At 45.4% G+C, this 15,638-nt stretch overlaps 1 protein-coding gene across 6 annotated transcripts in view; it reads right to left on the bottom strand.

Moving 5' to 3' along the window:
• PPIL6 (peptidylprolyl isomerase like 6) overlaps window positions 1-9,152 on the bottom strand; it is a 102,163-nt gene extending 93,011 nt beyond the window's left edge. Inside the window, exon 1 of one of the 6 annotated variants that reach the window (XM_033939213.1) lies at window positions 9,038-9,152. In XM_033939213.1, the coding sequence (XP_033795104.1) occupies window positions 9,038-9,106 (69 nt within the window). In that variant the 5' untranslated portion in view covers window positions 9,107-9,152. Of the gene's footprint in view, window positions 1-2,341; window positions 2,777-3,811; window positions 3,948-9,037 lie in introns of those variants that run through there. The other 5 variants (XM_033939216.1, XM_033939215.1, XM_033939214.1 and 2 more) reach the window with 5 other exon arrangements.
• Between the last annotated feature and the right edge of the window lie 6,486 nt (window positions 9,153-15,638).

Genomic DNA, 15,638 nt, shown 5'->3' with positions numbered 1-15,638 from the left:
TTTTGGCCAGGAATCTTGACCCAGAGGGACTCTAGCTTCTCTTTTGTTTCCGTTGTAGCCACTTCAACAGATTTTATTCCTTCCTGAACATATAGGGCAATACCTCCACCTTTCTGCCCTACTCGATCTCTTCTATATAGTTTGTATCCCTGCAGTACGGTGTCCCATTTGTTTTCTTCATTCCACCATGTTTCTGTTATGCCAATGATATCCATGTTCTCATGTCTTGCTATCGTCTCTAGTTCTCCCATTTTGTTTCCTAGACTTCTAGCATTTGTATACATGCATTTAAGTTCCCTTCGTGTTACCTTTTTGGACTTTCTACTCTTGGTTGTCCTTACAGTTTCCTTTACGGTATCCTTTACTGCTCCTGTGTTATCTCCCATGTTTGTTGTGTGGTCATCCCCTCCTGTGTCTGGGTTGTCCTTACCTGCTTGTTCTCCTTTGTTGGCTGTGAGGTTGACCTCTCTTGTGTATGAGTAGTAGTCCTTTGTTCCTACGTCAGGGCATCCTGTTGTCCGTACCATCGACCGGTCGTCGACTGTCGGCTTTCCCCTGTCCTTCAGTTTAAAGCCTTCTCTATTGCTTTCTTCATGTTGCCTGCCAAAACTCTTGCTCCTTCCTTGTTGAGGTGTAGTCCATCCCTTCTGTAGTACTTGCTTTTTCCCCAGAACGCCGTCCAGTTTCGCACGAAGTCGAAGCCCTCGTCTTCGCACCATCGTCTCATCCAGGCGTTGATCACTTGCAATTCCCCTTGTCTCTTTCCATCTGCTCTTGGTACAGGGAGGATTTCAGAGAAGGCCACCTTCACCTCCCTGATCTTCAGTTGTCTTCCGAGTGAGCGGAGCTGGCCCTTCATCTCTTCCCTGTCATACTTCCGCCCGCTCACATCATTTGTTCCCACGTGGATAAGCACAGCGGTGTCCACTCCCCCTGCGCCATCTATGATCCTGGAGATCCTGTTGGTCACATCCTTTACTCTTGCTCCAGGCAGACAGGTGACGACTCTGTCCTCTCTTCCTCCTGCGGTGTGGCTGTCCACGTGTCGTATGATGGAGTCGCCTACGATGATCCCCATCTTCTTTATTCGGGAGTTCCTTGGGGGGCGTAGGTCCACGTCCTTGGAGTAGGGCCAGTCATCTTCCTCCAATGCTACTCTTGAAATTGTTTCCTGTTCTTTGAGCGGGGGGACATCTTCCTGTGCTCTCATTTTTCCTCCTGGTGTGCGGTTGTCTCCTACCTCGTCTTCGTTTTCTTCTGTGTTTGCATGGGTGTCTTCTCTATTCACATGGGTTTCCTGAGTACAGTTTTCCAGCCCTGGGATCTCTACGTGGTGCTGATGGGCTTCCTCTATGAACATTTCTAGATCCTTGACCTCGTCGTTTGGGTTGTACTCCACTAGAATCTTCTCCTGTACTCGGATTCTGTCTTCTAGTTCCATCACTGTTCCCTCCAATAGTCTTACCTGACATTTCAAGCTATCCATCTCCATGCATCGATCGCAAATGTATGCCTGGATCCCCGAAGGGAGGTAGTCATACATATTGCAGTCAATACAGAAGACAGGAAAGCTCATCTTCTGACTTCCTTGGGCTTCCATTTCGTGCTTTACTCGTGGGTTGTCTGAGTGATTTGATGTGACCTACTTCTGCTCTTTTTCCTATTGATCCTACCTCCCCCTTACCTTCTGACTTCCTGACTGCAGGCTTCCTATTTGAGTGAGTCTGTTTGTGTTACAGTGCCTGTGCCTTTGTGTGCTTGTGTCCCTTGCCTGCTGCTTCCTTGTGTTGCTTGTCTTGTTGTCTCTCTCGTGTGTGCTGTCTCTGCTCTACCTCACCTTGATTGTATGTGCAGGTTGGTTTCTTTTTGTGTCTGTCTCTTTCTTATCTTCTGTGTCTGTGTCTGTCGGTTCCTTACCGGTCTGTTCTCCTCTGGTGTTCTTGAGAGTGTAGCGCTCGTCCCTTGCAAGGCCCTTCGCGAAGGCGCTCTCGCTAAGGCGAGCGCCTTTACCGCTCGCCTTCGCCGAGCGCCGAACGGCTGGGCGCCGTTGGCTCCTCCCCTTTTCAAGGGGGGGTCCGGCGCTGCCTCTGACGTGTAGGGGGTGGGCGGAGCGTACTCTCGCCGCTTCCCCGAGTCTTCGGCTCTCCTTCGGCTCTCCTTCCTCCTGCTGTTCGGCACCAGCGTCTGTGTGCCGCGTTGGCTCCTCCCCTTTTACTAAAATAATGAAAAAAAAATTTCCTAGGCTCTCTGAGGAAAGAGCAGTAGAAGGATTTGCAGAGGAAGATGAGGAACAAAGAAGTACATCTGGAGGATAGAGAGAAGAGAGAGATTATGTACTTACCCTAGTAAGCTCTTTTCCAAACAGTAGGGTTATTTCCCCATAGCCGCATGCTGCTGCAGAAGGAATCCACTCCGGATTTTTCACTCTGCCTCTGTTGTACTTCACTGGGTTCTCTAGCTCCATTTTCAATTAGTACCCAAATGCATAGAGCCAACCAATACATAAAGTAGAGGAGCCTGTAGCAACTAGTGCTGCCCGAGTCGGTGAATTGATTCGAATTAATTCATTTTCTTAAAAAATTGGGCTTTCTGATTCACTGATCAACCCTCCTCCCCGCATACCTTTGAGTCTCCTAAAGCAGGAGCATCCAAGCTCTGGCAACGAAAAGCCTGTCCTAAGTGCTGCCTCTTGCTGACCGTCCATTGCCGCTGCTGCTCCTGCTTTAGGAGGCTCAATGTCAGAGTTCATCGGGGTGGGGGTGGGGGGGTCAGTCAGGAAGTGCTGCATAGTAGTGCTACCCGATTTCTGATTCGAATCAATTCGCTCTTAAAAAAAATCGGCCTCCCAATTCAGTTACCGACCCTCCTCCCCATGCCTTCCTAAAGCGCTACCTGATGGCTGTCCACTGCCGCTGCAGGGGGCGAGGATTAGTCGGGAAGGCCTGCCCCCCTCCTCCGAAGGCCTGCACCACCACCCCTCCTTCGAAGGCCTGCATGTTCGGCCAGCTTCCCTGCTTTTACCTTAACATAATATGGCAGCCTGCAGGATTGCTGGTACTGTAGCGATCCTTGCAGCTGCCGTTGTCATCAGCAGCACGTTCCCTCTGCCACGGTCCCGCCCCTCCTCTGTCGTCAGAAATCTCAGGTGGCACATAGTTTGAGATACACTGCTCTAGGGTATACATATTCAGGGCTTCCAGTCTCTCCTCATGTCTTTTGGTGCAAACCTCCTACCATTTTCGTCGCCTTTCTCTGGACCGCTTCATTCTTATGACCTTTGCCAGATATGGTCTCCAAAACTGAACACAATACTCCAAGTGGGGCCTCACCAACGACCAGTAAAGAGGCATCAACACTTCTTTCTTCTACTGGTTATGCCTCTCTCTTACAACTTCTTATATAAGGGTACTAAATAGATGTTAAATAACATGACTGGCAGTGCCGACCCCCGAGGGACTCCGCACCTCAGTGAAGACAGACAAGACTTCACCTGCCTTATTTTATTTATTTATTTAAAAATTTGTTTCCTGCATAACCAACAATTCTATGTGGGCAACGAGCAACATACATTAATATACAAAAAATACTATTTAAAATGAACAAACAAAACATGAAACAACCAAAAAACATCGTAAAACATTAAAATAACCCCCACCCTACATAAAGCCCAACATAACATGTGCACCAAAACACAACAGCCTCACAAATAACCTAAAACAAAATATAAAAGCAAGAATCAATCAATATTCTAATTTCACAAAAATGCACATGAACAGTAAAGTTTTTAACATCTTATGAAATTGGAGAATACCTGTAGCTTGTCGAAGTGCCACCAGCAGTTCATTCCTATGTGGTGGCACTTCTAAACACCACATGGATCGCAGCATGCATGATGGCTGATAAAAACAAAGTAAAGAGTGCAAAGAATGAGTCGAGTCTCTTTCATTTGAAAGGAAACTTTGCAATGAGAGGGCATAGGATGAAGTTAAGAGGTGATAGGCTCCAGAGTAGGAAATACTTTTTTACGGAAAGGGTGGTAGATGCGTGGAACAGTCTCCCGGAAGAGGTGGTAGAAACAGAGACTGTGTCTGAATTCAAGAGGGCCTGGGATAGGCACCTGGGATCAGACAGAGAAAGAGATAATAGTTACTGTGGATGGGCAATTTGGTCTTTATCTGCCGTCATGTTTCTATGCTTCTATGTTTCTAAAGCAACAGGACAATCATTTTTTAGCAACTTAAAAATGATACAAAGGACTTTAAATTCAACTCGTACACTGATAGGCAGCCAATGTAACTCTTGCACAATAGGTGTGATATGCTCAAATCTGGATGCCTGCACAATCGTGCATGCGGCAGCATTTTGCACCAACTGGAGGGCAAGTACCACATATTTCGGCAATCCCAGATACAATGCATTACAGTAATCAAACACAGGCATGATGATCATTGTAACGACTGTCCTGAAATGATTCACTGACAAATAATTCCGTAAGCTGCGTAACAGATGAAAAAGCATGAGATACTACCAACTTCACCTGTGGTTTAAAAGAAAGAGTAGTGTCTAACACTACTCCCAGATATCTGCATTGTTGAAGTACAGGCACCGCCACATTATCCAATAACACTTCAAGGAAAGGATTATAATTCTCTCTCCCGACCTAAACAAAGTACCTCAGTTTTTGCAACATTCAGCTTTAACTGATTCATACCCATCCAATTCTGAATTACAGTATTTGAAAAAAGTTCTGAAGGCAATACAGGGCGACAGTCATGGACTTATCCACTAGAATGAGGAACTGTCTGTCATCAGCATACAGGTAAAAACTGATACCAAGCGCTCACAATTCTTTACATAATGGCAGCAGATAGATGTTAAACAACATCACCGTAAAACATTCTGTTTTCCAGAAAGGAGCGAAACCATCCAACACCACTCCTCCAATCCTCGCCTGCAAAATATGATTGACGGTATCAAATGCTGCAGATACGTCCAACAGTATCATGAAATAAGAAACCCCATGATTCAGCCCCAAACGTACTGTATCAAGAACAGATAACAGCAGTAATTCAGTTGAATGCTTAGATCTAAAAACAAATTGAGAATCATCTAAAATCTCATAACGGTCCATAAAATCCTGCAACTGCTTTAAAACAATATTTTCTAAAACTATATTCAGATACTGATCCTTTTTTCAGTTTTCCTATCTCTAGCTCTCTTTGGAGGAGTTGATTCCTCTTTCTCTAATGATTTTTATAAGTACAGAAAACCAATCTTTCCTGGCTCAAATTTTCTATCTAGGAGCCTAGAATCCTTCTCTTTAACCTGCCACAGGCCTATCTCTTGATGGCCTCCTCCAAGTCTCTTGGTAGCTTCTTCCAAGTCCAAGTTCTCCCTTTGGGAGACTTAGAGGTTCATTTTCAAAGCATATAGCCTTACAAAATTCCATATGTTACTAGGGAACTTTGTGAGTCTAAGTGCTTTGAAAATGAGCACCTTCATTTCACACTTTCCTTTGCTTTTCACCCGAGATACAAGGCTGGTTTGAAAAGTTTGGCAAAAAAAGCAAGTTAAACTAGCTTGGGAAGCCCTAAATAGCTGAACAGAAGCCCCAGCCAGCTGGCTGATCGGGGATTCCCCTGCTGCAATCAGCTCAGCCTTCAGGGAGAGCAGCAGGGCAGGCAGAAGAAAACTTTTTACATTTTCCCTGGAAGGATGAGGGGGAAGAGCTGTGCCTACCAATTGCTGTTCTGAGCAGGCACCAGGCACAGTTGACTGGGGCAACTCTGAAGGAAAACAAAAATTGTTCCCACCACAGTATTTTTTTTTACCGTGGAGTTGGAGCATTGTGCATCAGGGCCTTAGTCCATGATACCAAAAAAACCGGAAACTCGCTGAACTAAGGCCCAGATTCTCAAAACTTTAACGCGGTCACTACACTGGTTTCCGATGGTTTAGCCTGCATGCATTTTAGCGGTGGATTATCAAAAAGTCTTATCGTGGTCTTTAGTGAGCTTTCTAGCAATCTCCGACACTGCCATGCAAATGGGCTCTTCAACATTGAAATGAGCACTCTGATGAATTATTAAAAATCACTAAGCCATTCTCCAAGAGCAGCATTGGCTTTTGGTGACAAAAATCAGCTACTGGTCCGGGGGTGCTGGTACAGTGACAACACTGTTAAAAGTGCATCTTGTGGCATGTTTTGATCGTGGCAAATGAAAAAAAATAAAAAATTACATAAAGAATCATAAATTATATTTATTTATATACATATATATATATTTTTTTAGGGCAGTGGTAAAAGTACGCTTCTTGAACATGATGAGTATGATAATGTGTTTCTAGCTGTGGTTCATGATAAAATTATACATTAAAAACAAATTATAAGATTTACCTGAATTATAGTAGTTTTGGGGAGAGAAAGGCATGTTTTATGTGTGTTTGTTAAAAGCCAACGTTGCTTCTCCCCTTCCCTTCATCCAATAGCTCTAGCATGCCTATGATTGGTACACCGCCCCTGAAAACTCTTTGTAACACATGTTTTCTATAATGGATGATGCTTTACGGCAGGGGTGTCCAACCTGCGGCCCCGTGAAGTATTTTGTGCGGTCCCGGTCAAGGGCGATGCAGTGTTTTCCTCTGCTGCCCCTGGGTGTTTACCGTCTTGCCGGCTCCCTCCTGTCTTGCTGCAGTGTTTGCGCGGCCCCAGAAACAGTTTTTTTAGCCAATGTGGCCCAGGGAAGTCAAAAGGTTGGACACCCCTGCTTTATGGTTTATATAGCATCATTGATGCTTTATGGCAGGGAAACCTTGCAAAGCATGCTGGGATTTGTGCCGTAGTTCAAAATTCTAATATCATTACATTACATTAGTGACTTCTATTCCGCCTGTACCTTGCAGTTCTAAGCAGATTACAGTATAAGATAGCTGGACATTTCCAGGAAGTTACAATTTAGGGGATGCTTACAGTTCTAAGCGGATTGCAGTATAAGATAGCTGGGCATTTCCAGGAAGTTACAATTTGGGGGATGCTTACACAGTAGATGCAGGGGAATTACAATTTAGGGGATGCTTACACAGTAGATGCAGGGGGATTACAATTTAGGGGACATTAAATAGAGGAGGAAGAGGGGAGAAATTGAGGGAAGAGAATTGAGGATTACTAGTAGGGAAGATGAAGTTTAGGGTTGGTTACTTGTTAGGGTCGTTGAGGAGGTCTGCTGGTAGTTTGCATGGAGGGGGGGAAGATGCGAGAGGGGGATAGAAGGCTGTATAGTTTTTTTGAATGATTTTTTTTTTTATTTCTTTTCGGAATGATTTAGTCACTTGTAGTTGACAACAGGTTGGAGATACAGGGGTCCAGCTTCGCTGCCTGCGTCGCTAGGAGGCCATCGTTCATCTTCTTTCGCTGAGTTCCCTTGAGTGGTGGGTAGGAGAATAGGATCTGGGTTCTTCTTAGTCTGGATGTGCGATTACGATTTAGACGCATGGTTTAAAAGCGTTTCTGATACTGCTCGTGTTTTCTGTTACAATATGGATGGTGGTTCATATCTTCACACTCTCCATGTTGTCCTGAAGAGAAGGTATGCACGATCCGAGGATGATGATGGTGATAACCATGGGAGGGAGATACAGCAGGAGGTACTGCGGCAACAGAGGACTGCGGTACATGCACATAAACTGCTATCTGTTTTTGCAACACGAACAGCTTTTGTGACCAACCACTACAACTACGTGTCGCGTGCATATGACATAAGCATATATTATGCTCAAACAAGGCACGTGCTTATTGCGTTACTTTTCCCGGCACATGTGCACATTCACATCTCTTTCCTGGTGTATTCTGCGCATGTGCTGATCACTATTACCAGTGACTTAACGCATGTAAATTTAATGAATCTTTGGTACTGTCTGCTGACCGCATTTGCATGTGCGATTTTTGGAGAATGACTCACGTTTTTGATCGCCTGCAACAGCGCCCCGTCAGTTTTTAACGCCAATTTTTGAGAATCTGGCCCTAAGGACCACGGCGGAACGTGATTTAGGGGTGATCATTAGCAATGACATGAAGGCTGCCAATCAAGTGGAGAAGGCTTCCTCCAAGGCAAGGCAAATGATGGGTTGTATCCGTAGGGGTTTTGTCAGCAGGAGACCTGAAGTGATAATGCCGCTGTACAGATCCATGGTGAGACCTCATTTGGAGTATTGTGTTCAATTCTGGAGACCATACTACCGGAAAGATGTGCTGCGAATTGAGTCGGTTCAGCGAATGGCCACCAAAATGGTCTCGGGGCTCAGGGATTTCACGTATGAAGAAAGGCTAAATAAATTGCAACTGTACTCACTTGAGGAACGAAGAGAGAGGGGAGACATGATTGAGACGTTTAAGTATGTTACGGGCTGTATCGAGGTGGAAGATGATATCTTCTGTCCTATAGGACCCTCGAGCACCAGAGGGCATCCGCTGAAAATCAGGGGAGGGAAGTTTCATGGTGATTCTAGGAAATACTTCTTCACAGAAAGGGTGGTCGATCATTGGAACAGTCTACCTCTGCAGGTGATTGAGGATAATAGCGTGTCAGATTTTAAGAGAAAATGGGATATTCACGTGGGATCTCTAGGGGAGTAAAGTCAGGGGGGTGGGTCATTGGAGTGGGCAGACTTGGTGGGCTGTGGCCCTTTTCTGCCGTCATATTCTATGTTTCTATGAGACTAGCAAACTTTTCAAACCATTCTTGTATTTGCCTTAGCTCTCTCTCGAAAAGCGAATTCCTCCTCATTTTCACAGAAACTTATTTGCCCCTAGCTTTGCTTGCTTCTTTTTATATATATATATATATATATATATATATATATATATATATATATATATATATATATCTATATCTTTCAGGGCAGATTGTTCTACCTGTTCCCAGCCTCCCTACTTTCCCCTTCGGGCATCATTAGTTGCCCTGTTCCTCCTTGGCTCAGGTACTTCTCTCTTCAGCAACTCGCTCTACGCCTCCCCCCCTCCCTTTCCCGCGCTTCCCACCTCTGCAGCGCACTTGACGATGTGGAACGGGACCCCCTTCAGGTGACCGACCACCCGCAGTCGCATCATCTCGAGCCGGCAGGAGCAGCGACCGACGCTTCGCGCGCCCGCTAAACAAAACAGCTCCCTCTCCACGGCAACTCCAATGAGAAGCCTCGGGAGATGACGCGGCGAGGAAGAGCGCGCGCCTCCCCCTCTGAGGTGGCGCGCTCCAACTGCCACCATTCCCTCACTTACAGCAGAGGCAACTTAAACCACACACAAGAGAGAAGGTAAAGTTCAGGTGCGTTAAGTGGGAAAAACTCAATAGGGAGTGACCCATTTCACTAGTCAAAGGCATTTCCACTTATTCATGGTGTGTGTGTGTGGGGGGGGGGAAGTGGGTAGAACGAGGAGCCCGTAGACCTTCACCACACGACCTTAAAAGGATAGAGGTCGTGGGTGGGGTCCACAGGGATCCTCCTTTGCTCTCCCTCTCTGCACCCATGGCCCCTTTCCCTCTACTTCTTTAATTTTCCTTGCCCCATCAGTGTTGCTTCTCTCTGATGTCACTTCCGGGCCCTCACCTAGGAAGTGACATCAGAGTGATAGCCAAAAGGACATGGGCAGCCAGTTCATAATATTACTTGTGCCCACCCCCCTAGTTCCTTCCCAACCCCCCCTTATGCACTCATACACTCCTTCCCTCGTACCTCTTTAATTTTCCCTGCGCCAGCAGCATTATGAACTTGCTGCCCGCATCAGCGTTGCCTCTCTGATGTCACTTCCGGGCCCCGCGCCTAGGAAGTGACATCAGAGGGATAACTAAAACGACATGGGCAACCAGTTCATAATGTTGCTTGTGTCTGGAAAATGAAAAAGGTACAGGGGAAGGGGACGCATATGCTGGGGGGGAGGGGCATCACTGATTCCTAGGGGACCCCACGCCACTGCCACTTTAAGGCCTTGTGCTTTTAGTTTTGTGGAGTCTGCGTTTAAACTTCTCCCATTGCTAGTTTCTTTTCTGCTTGTGGTTGGGATTGTTGGTGCTGAATACTGCATTAATTTCCTGCTGTCTCATCCTAGCTCTCCCTTTTGTTGTGCTCAGCTTTTCTACACCCCAGTGCCCCAAATGCCTTTTACCTCGGGGCTCCACAGAACCCGCAGAGCTAAAGTGCACAGCCTTAAAAAGAAAGCAGCTGTGGCATGGAGTCCGCAGGGTTCATTTTAACTCCTGTGAACCTTATGGATGCCGCTCATCCCCAAGGTAAGCAGATTTTTAAGGACATGTGGCAGAGATCTGTGGGGGTCCTTGGGATCATTTTACCCAGTCCCTGACACAGGGATGGATACCCACAAATAACCAACTGCGGGATGGGGACCAAAGCAGAGCCCATGGGGATAGGACAGGGACAAATTTTGTCCCTGTGTCATCTAAACTTGAGACCAGTATCAATATTTAAAAACTTAACACATCCTAGACAATTGGCAATTAAATTCAATGATTAAAAAACTGCAGAAGCTGCTTTTGGATTTCAATGAACTACATTAGCAGGAAAGCACTGTTAACTAGCAATGTGTAGTGTGTCCTCTGAATCCTCGCTTCAGAACTTCAGCACAGCCACACATACATTCTGCCTAGGCTGTTGCAGCCATAGCAAGGCCCACGCTGCCACAGGCATAGACGATTAGGTGGCCTCTTCGGGCTGTACCTGTGCCTGCATCAACCCAGGCAGAATATGTGTGGGGGTACACTGAAGTATTGAACCAAGTACTCAGAGAATGCGCTGTACAGTACTAGTTAACAGTGGTTTCCCACTAAAACGATGGCCAGGAGTTATCATCAAATATATTTATTGAGCTTGGCAAAGAAAAAGAAAGTTATCCCAGGACAAGCAGGCAGCATATTCTCACTGATGGGTGACGTTACCGACGGAGCCCCGGTACGGACCACTTTAAAAGTGCATCGCCAGTTTAAGAATTCAAAAAGTTAGAGATAGCCTGAACCACGCATGCACAAGTGCCTTCCCGCCCGATAAGGGCATGCGGTCTTTCAGTTTCTTAGTTTTCGTGGAGCTAAGAAGTCGCGTTTCAACGGCTGTTGAAATTTTTTTTTTCTCTGCCTTCCCGCTCTCGCGGTTTTCTGATTTTTTTGTCAGTTTTTTCTTTTCTTTCATTTTTAATTTTAAAAACACCTAAACATTTCTAGTTTATTTATTTTTTCTTTTACCGTCGTCAGTTAGGCTTGGTGAGGCCTTATGGGTCGCCATACTGTTTTCTCCCCACCTTATGGCTGTTTTTCCTGCTCCATTTCCATCAGCGCGGTTGCTTTGCTGGGGAAATTGTCTTCACAGACATCCTTCTGTGGTTCTAGCAATGTCGGTTCCTCGGCCTTGCCATTTCCTTCTTCCCCTGCTCTTCTCCTCACCAGCACATTTTCATGTGGATTTTTCAAAAGCAGTTTTCTGTCAGCGCCATCAGGAATCCGGCGCCGGCGTACTTCCGGCACCACTCTTCCAGCCCGCACTGACATTGATGGGCCCAATCTTCTCTAGGTAAGTTGGCTTGCAACTTTCTCTTTTGGGCTTCAGGTCATTGTAGCAGTGAGTCTAATCCTGATGACCTTGGTCATTGTAGCAGTGAGTCAAGTCCTGGCGACCTCGATCAGCCCCATCTCTGGCACCAATGGTACCGGTTCATAGGCCAAGGGTACCAGTGTTTTTTCTTTCTGGCTCCGCTTCGATATCGATGAGTGCCTCGATAAGGGCAGACTCATCTTGGAAGCGTGGAGAGACACCAATGGTACCGGTGTTTTTTCTTTCCTCCTGAAATTTTTTATTTTTTTATTTATTTATAACTTTTCATTATTACATATCAAGTAATACACTTGTACAGAAAGTGAGATAGTAAGAATACAACTTCTTATAGTGTAAAGCATATTACACCTTAGTACAATTGCAAAAAGAAATAAGAAAACCATTTACTAACTCACTCAAGTCCTCAACCTGTGATTCCAAGATTACTCTTAGGCAAAGAAATAAAGGGGAAAATACAACAATATAGCAAGATAGGTTACAGATAGTACTGAGGTAGGAGCGGCTTCATTAACTTTTGAGCACTTGATTTTCCTTCATCTAGTCGGGACATTGCCAAAAAAAGCACTTCATTATTGAGGTTCAAAGAAAACGTATTTAACTGAGCGGTGGCAAATAATACACTTGCAAGGATGTCTTAAATAAAATGTTGCCCCCAATGAGGTGACCCCTGGTCTCAAAAGAAGAAATTCTCTGATGCTTTTGAGTTTCTCTTGCAAGATCTGGAAACATTTGAATTTTACATCCAAGAAACTCTTTCTGTTTGTTTTTAAAGAAAAGCCTCATCAACCCATTTTATCAATTGAAAGAGTTACTGTTATTATCATCGTAGATTGTATAGCAAAGTCTCGATCAGATGTTTCCAAGATTTCTGATACATTTAAAGGTGTTTGATCAGTCATTTTTTTCTTTAATTGACTCCCTTTTTTATTAGGCAAATAATACACTTGGGAAAAAGGTGGCAAATTTTCCTCTGGAACTTGCAGAATTTCAACCAGGTATCTCCTAAGCATTTCCCTAGGAGTTACCATTGCTTATCTTGGAAAATTAATTAATTTCAAATTGTTGTTCCGTGCATTATTCTCAAGTGATTCTAGCTTCTTCCCAAGACTCATGTTAACCTTAACTAGGGAGTGTTGCACTTGTTTAGTAGATGATAAATCCTGGTCAAGCTTTTGAACTAAGGATTTTGAAACAGTAAGGTCTTCTTTTAAAGCCTTAAGCTCCTTAGTATATTGAATCAATTTAGCTTCAACTTATTGGAAATTGGGGCTAATAGTTTTTGTGAAATTTGTAATTAAGTCCCATAAAGACTCCAGAGTCACTTGTGCAGGCTTATCCATAATAAAAGTTTTTGCTGAGTATAGAAATGCTCACCCTCAGAGGAATCAAGTTCTAGGCTTTGCTCCAGCTGGATGTCTTCACCTCCCGTTGCTGAATCTACCCCAGTTTCTTCTGCAGAGGCACCCTGAACCAGGGGCTCTGACTCCAAGCTCTCTTCTTGCCTCAGGGAAAAGTTCCTCCCCAATCTCCGGGGTTTCCTCTTCCCCTGGAGAACTGGTAACTCGGGGTTGCGGGGGTGGGGCTTTCACATCGGGGCTGAGCATAGTATCCGGTCCTGGAGAAGCAACTCTGGTCTTGGCGTGCCCAGGCGCTCGCAGCGGGCTACCCTCCGGCGTTGCAGCTGCAGCTCCCTGCATCCACCGCAACAACTCATCTATGTTGCCAAAGGTCGGCACTTTGGGGTGCCGAAAGCGTTAGCGGCACTCCTGCCTCTCCTCTTCGGCATCGGTTGAGGTAAGGCACACAGGCCTCGATAGAAGGAAAAAAAAAGTTTTGAATGGAGCAGCTCAAGATGCATTCCTCTCAGCACGTCTGTGCTGTGGCCATCTTGGAATACTGCAAAGCCTCTGAAATTTTTTCCACACACCGATGGTACCGGCGATGCAGCTAGTGGTACCGGTGTTTTCCTCTTTAGCAGATTTCCTTCATGTCCAACTGTATTTTCAGTTGTTTCTGTCGACACCTATGTTGACACCGTCATGTTCAACTCCATCCACAGATCCACCTTTTCTGAATTACCTTTTCATCCTTCATCTCTCTCTCCTTCCCCACCACCCCAGGGTCCACCATGTCTCCCTTTCTCTTCCCAACTACCTTCCTATCCAGTATCTCTATCCCCCCTCCACACCATCCCTTGTGTCCAACTTCTCTCCCTTTCTGTTCCTTTCCTCCCTAAATCCCATTGTCCACCATCTCTCGCCCACTTCTTTTTTAAGACCTTATTTCTTCTATCCTTCCCATCTCCCCTCTCCATGATCTTCCTCAAGTCCATCTCCCCCTTCCACCAAGTTCATTTCTCCCATCTATCTTCTCCCCATCTATCCTCCAGTCCACCAACTCCCCATCTCCCCTCTCCTTCCATCTACCTTTTTAAATTTTTTTATGGCACTCCTAAGCCTCCACCACCACCACATCCCCGCACCTTTCCCAAAGAGTCCGGCAGGAGGGATGCATCTGGGAAGAGGTCTGCCGGTGGCAGTAGCGATCCATTCCTGCCACTACTCCTTGCATCTTCTCTCTACTGCAGCCCGCCCACAGTGAAAACTTCCTGTTTCCGCTTGGGTGGCCGAATGGAGAGAAGACACCCAGAGTAGCGGCAGGGTAGTGAATTGCATTCGCTACCACCGCTTTTGCCTGGCCAGGGAGAAGAGAAGAGAGCCTTGCTGTCGCCGATCTGCACCAGAGACCCATTCGGGATTTCCCTCTGCCACTGGAGTTCTTGCTTCAATTTAACTTCCGGTTTTGCAAAACCGGAAGTTACATCATAAGCAAGGACTCCGGTGGCAGAGAGACATCCCGAACGGGTCTCTGGTGCAGATCGGTGGCAGCAAGGCTCTCTCCTCTCCTCCCTGGCCAGGCAAAAGCGGCGGTAGAAAGGGGGCCAACGAATCGGTAAGTCCGATTTCCTTCAATAGAAAACCGATTCGAATCGATTCACCCAAAGTGAATCGGAGAATCAATTCGAATCGCAAATCGGGCAGCACTACTATTCACCCATCTATCTCAAACCTAGATCCCTGTCCACCACACCTTCTAGTGGCTGTGAAAGATGCCTTTCTAAATTCCATCCTTCCTCTCAACACCTCTACAAACAGGCAAAGTGTCCACAAACTAGAAGTCAGCAGTCATCAGACTGATCTTGAAAACCCCTACACTCGACCCTAACATACAACTTTAGACTTACCCTTCATCTCCAAGATCCTTGAAAAACAGTGCTAAACCAATTGCGCTCTTTCATCAATGAATAAGGAGCCCTATTTTTGGCTTGAAGAAATGGGAACGTTACCCCCTTCTATCAAAAGCTACATTGGTTGCCATTGGAATTCAGAGTTCTGTTCAAGTTTTCATGAATCTGCTACAAAACAGTATTTGGTATGTCACCGGGTTATCTCAGCCCTCACTTCGAGTTATAACAATAAGAGCTCTTGAAGAATACATTTGTTTGCTTTTCCCTCATTAAAATTATGTCCTTTTCTTTCCAGGCGGCCAAACTAAATTCATGGCTCGCCAAAATTGTGCTTGATGCTTCTTATCTTGATTTTAGAAAGCAGATAAAAACTCAATTATTTAACAGGCTGAGTTCTTAATATATTTTATTATTATAATCTTTTATTCTTTTAAGATTGTTGTACCCTCTTTATATGGCATGTATGTATTTTTCTTATATGCATAGAACTTGATTTACATTGTTTGTATTTCAATTAATTGTTATGAACCGCCTAGAACTTTTTGGGTATGGCGGTATATAAAATAAAATAATTATAATTATTATTATTCACCTTCCTATCAGGATTCAGGAAATTCCACAGTACTGAAACCGTCCTTCTCGACATCGATGATTGCTGGAAACTCCCTACTCCCCACCCCCACCACGGGACGTAATTTCCAGTTTAGGAGGGAAGAGAAGGGAAGCAGACATGGACAGTGGTACCATTAGAGCCCCGGAGCATGCGGGAGATAGGTCA

This window comes from Geotrypetes seraphini, chromosome 3 (assembly GCF_902459505.1).
Source record: "Geotrypetes seraphini chromosome 3, aGeoSer1.1, whole genome shotgun sequence".
In the NCBI taxonomy this organism is placed as follows: Eukaryota; Metazoa; Chordata; class Amphibia; order Gymnophiona; family Dermophiidae; genus Geotrypetes; species Geotrypetes seraphini.
This window is presented reverse-complemented; position numbering and strand designations above follow the sequence as displayed.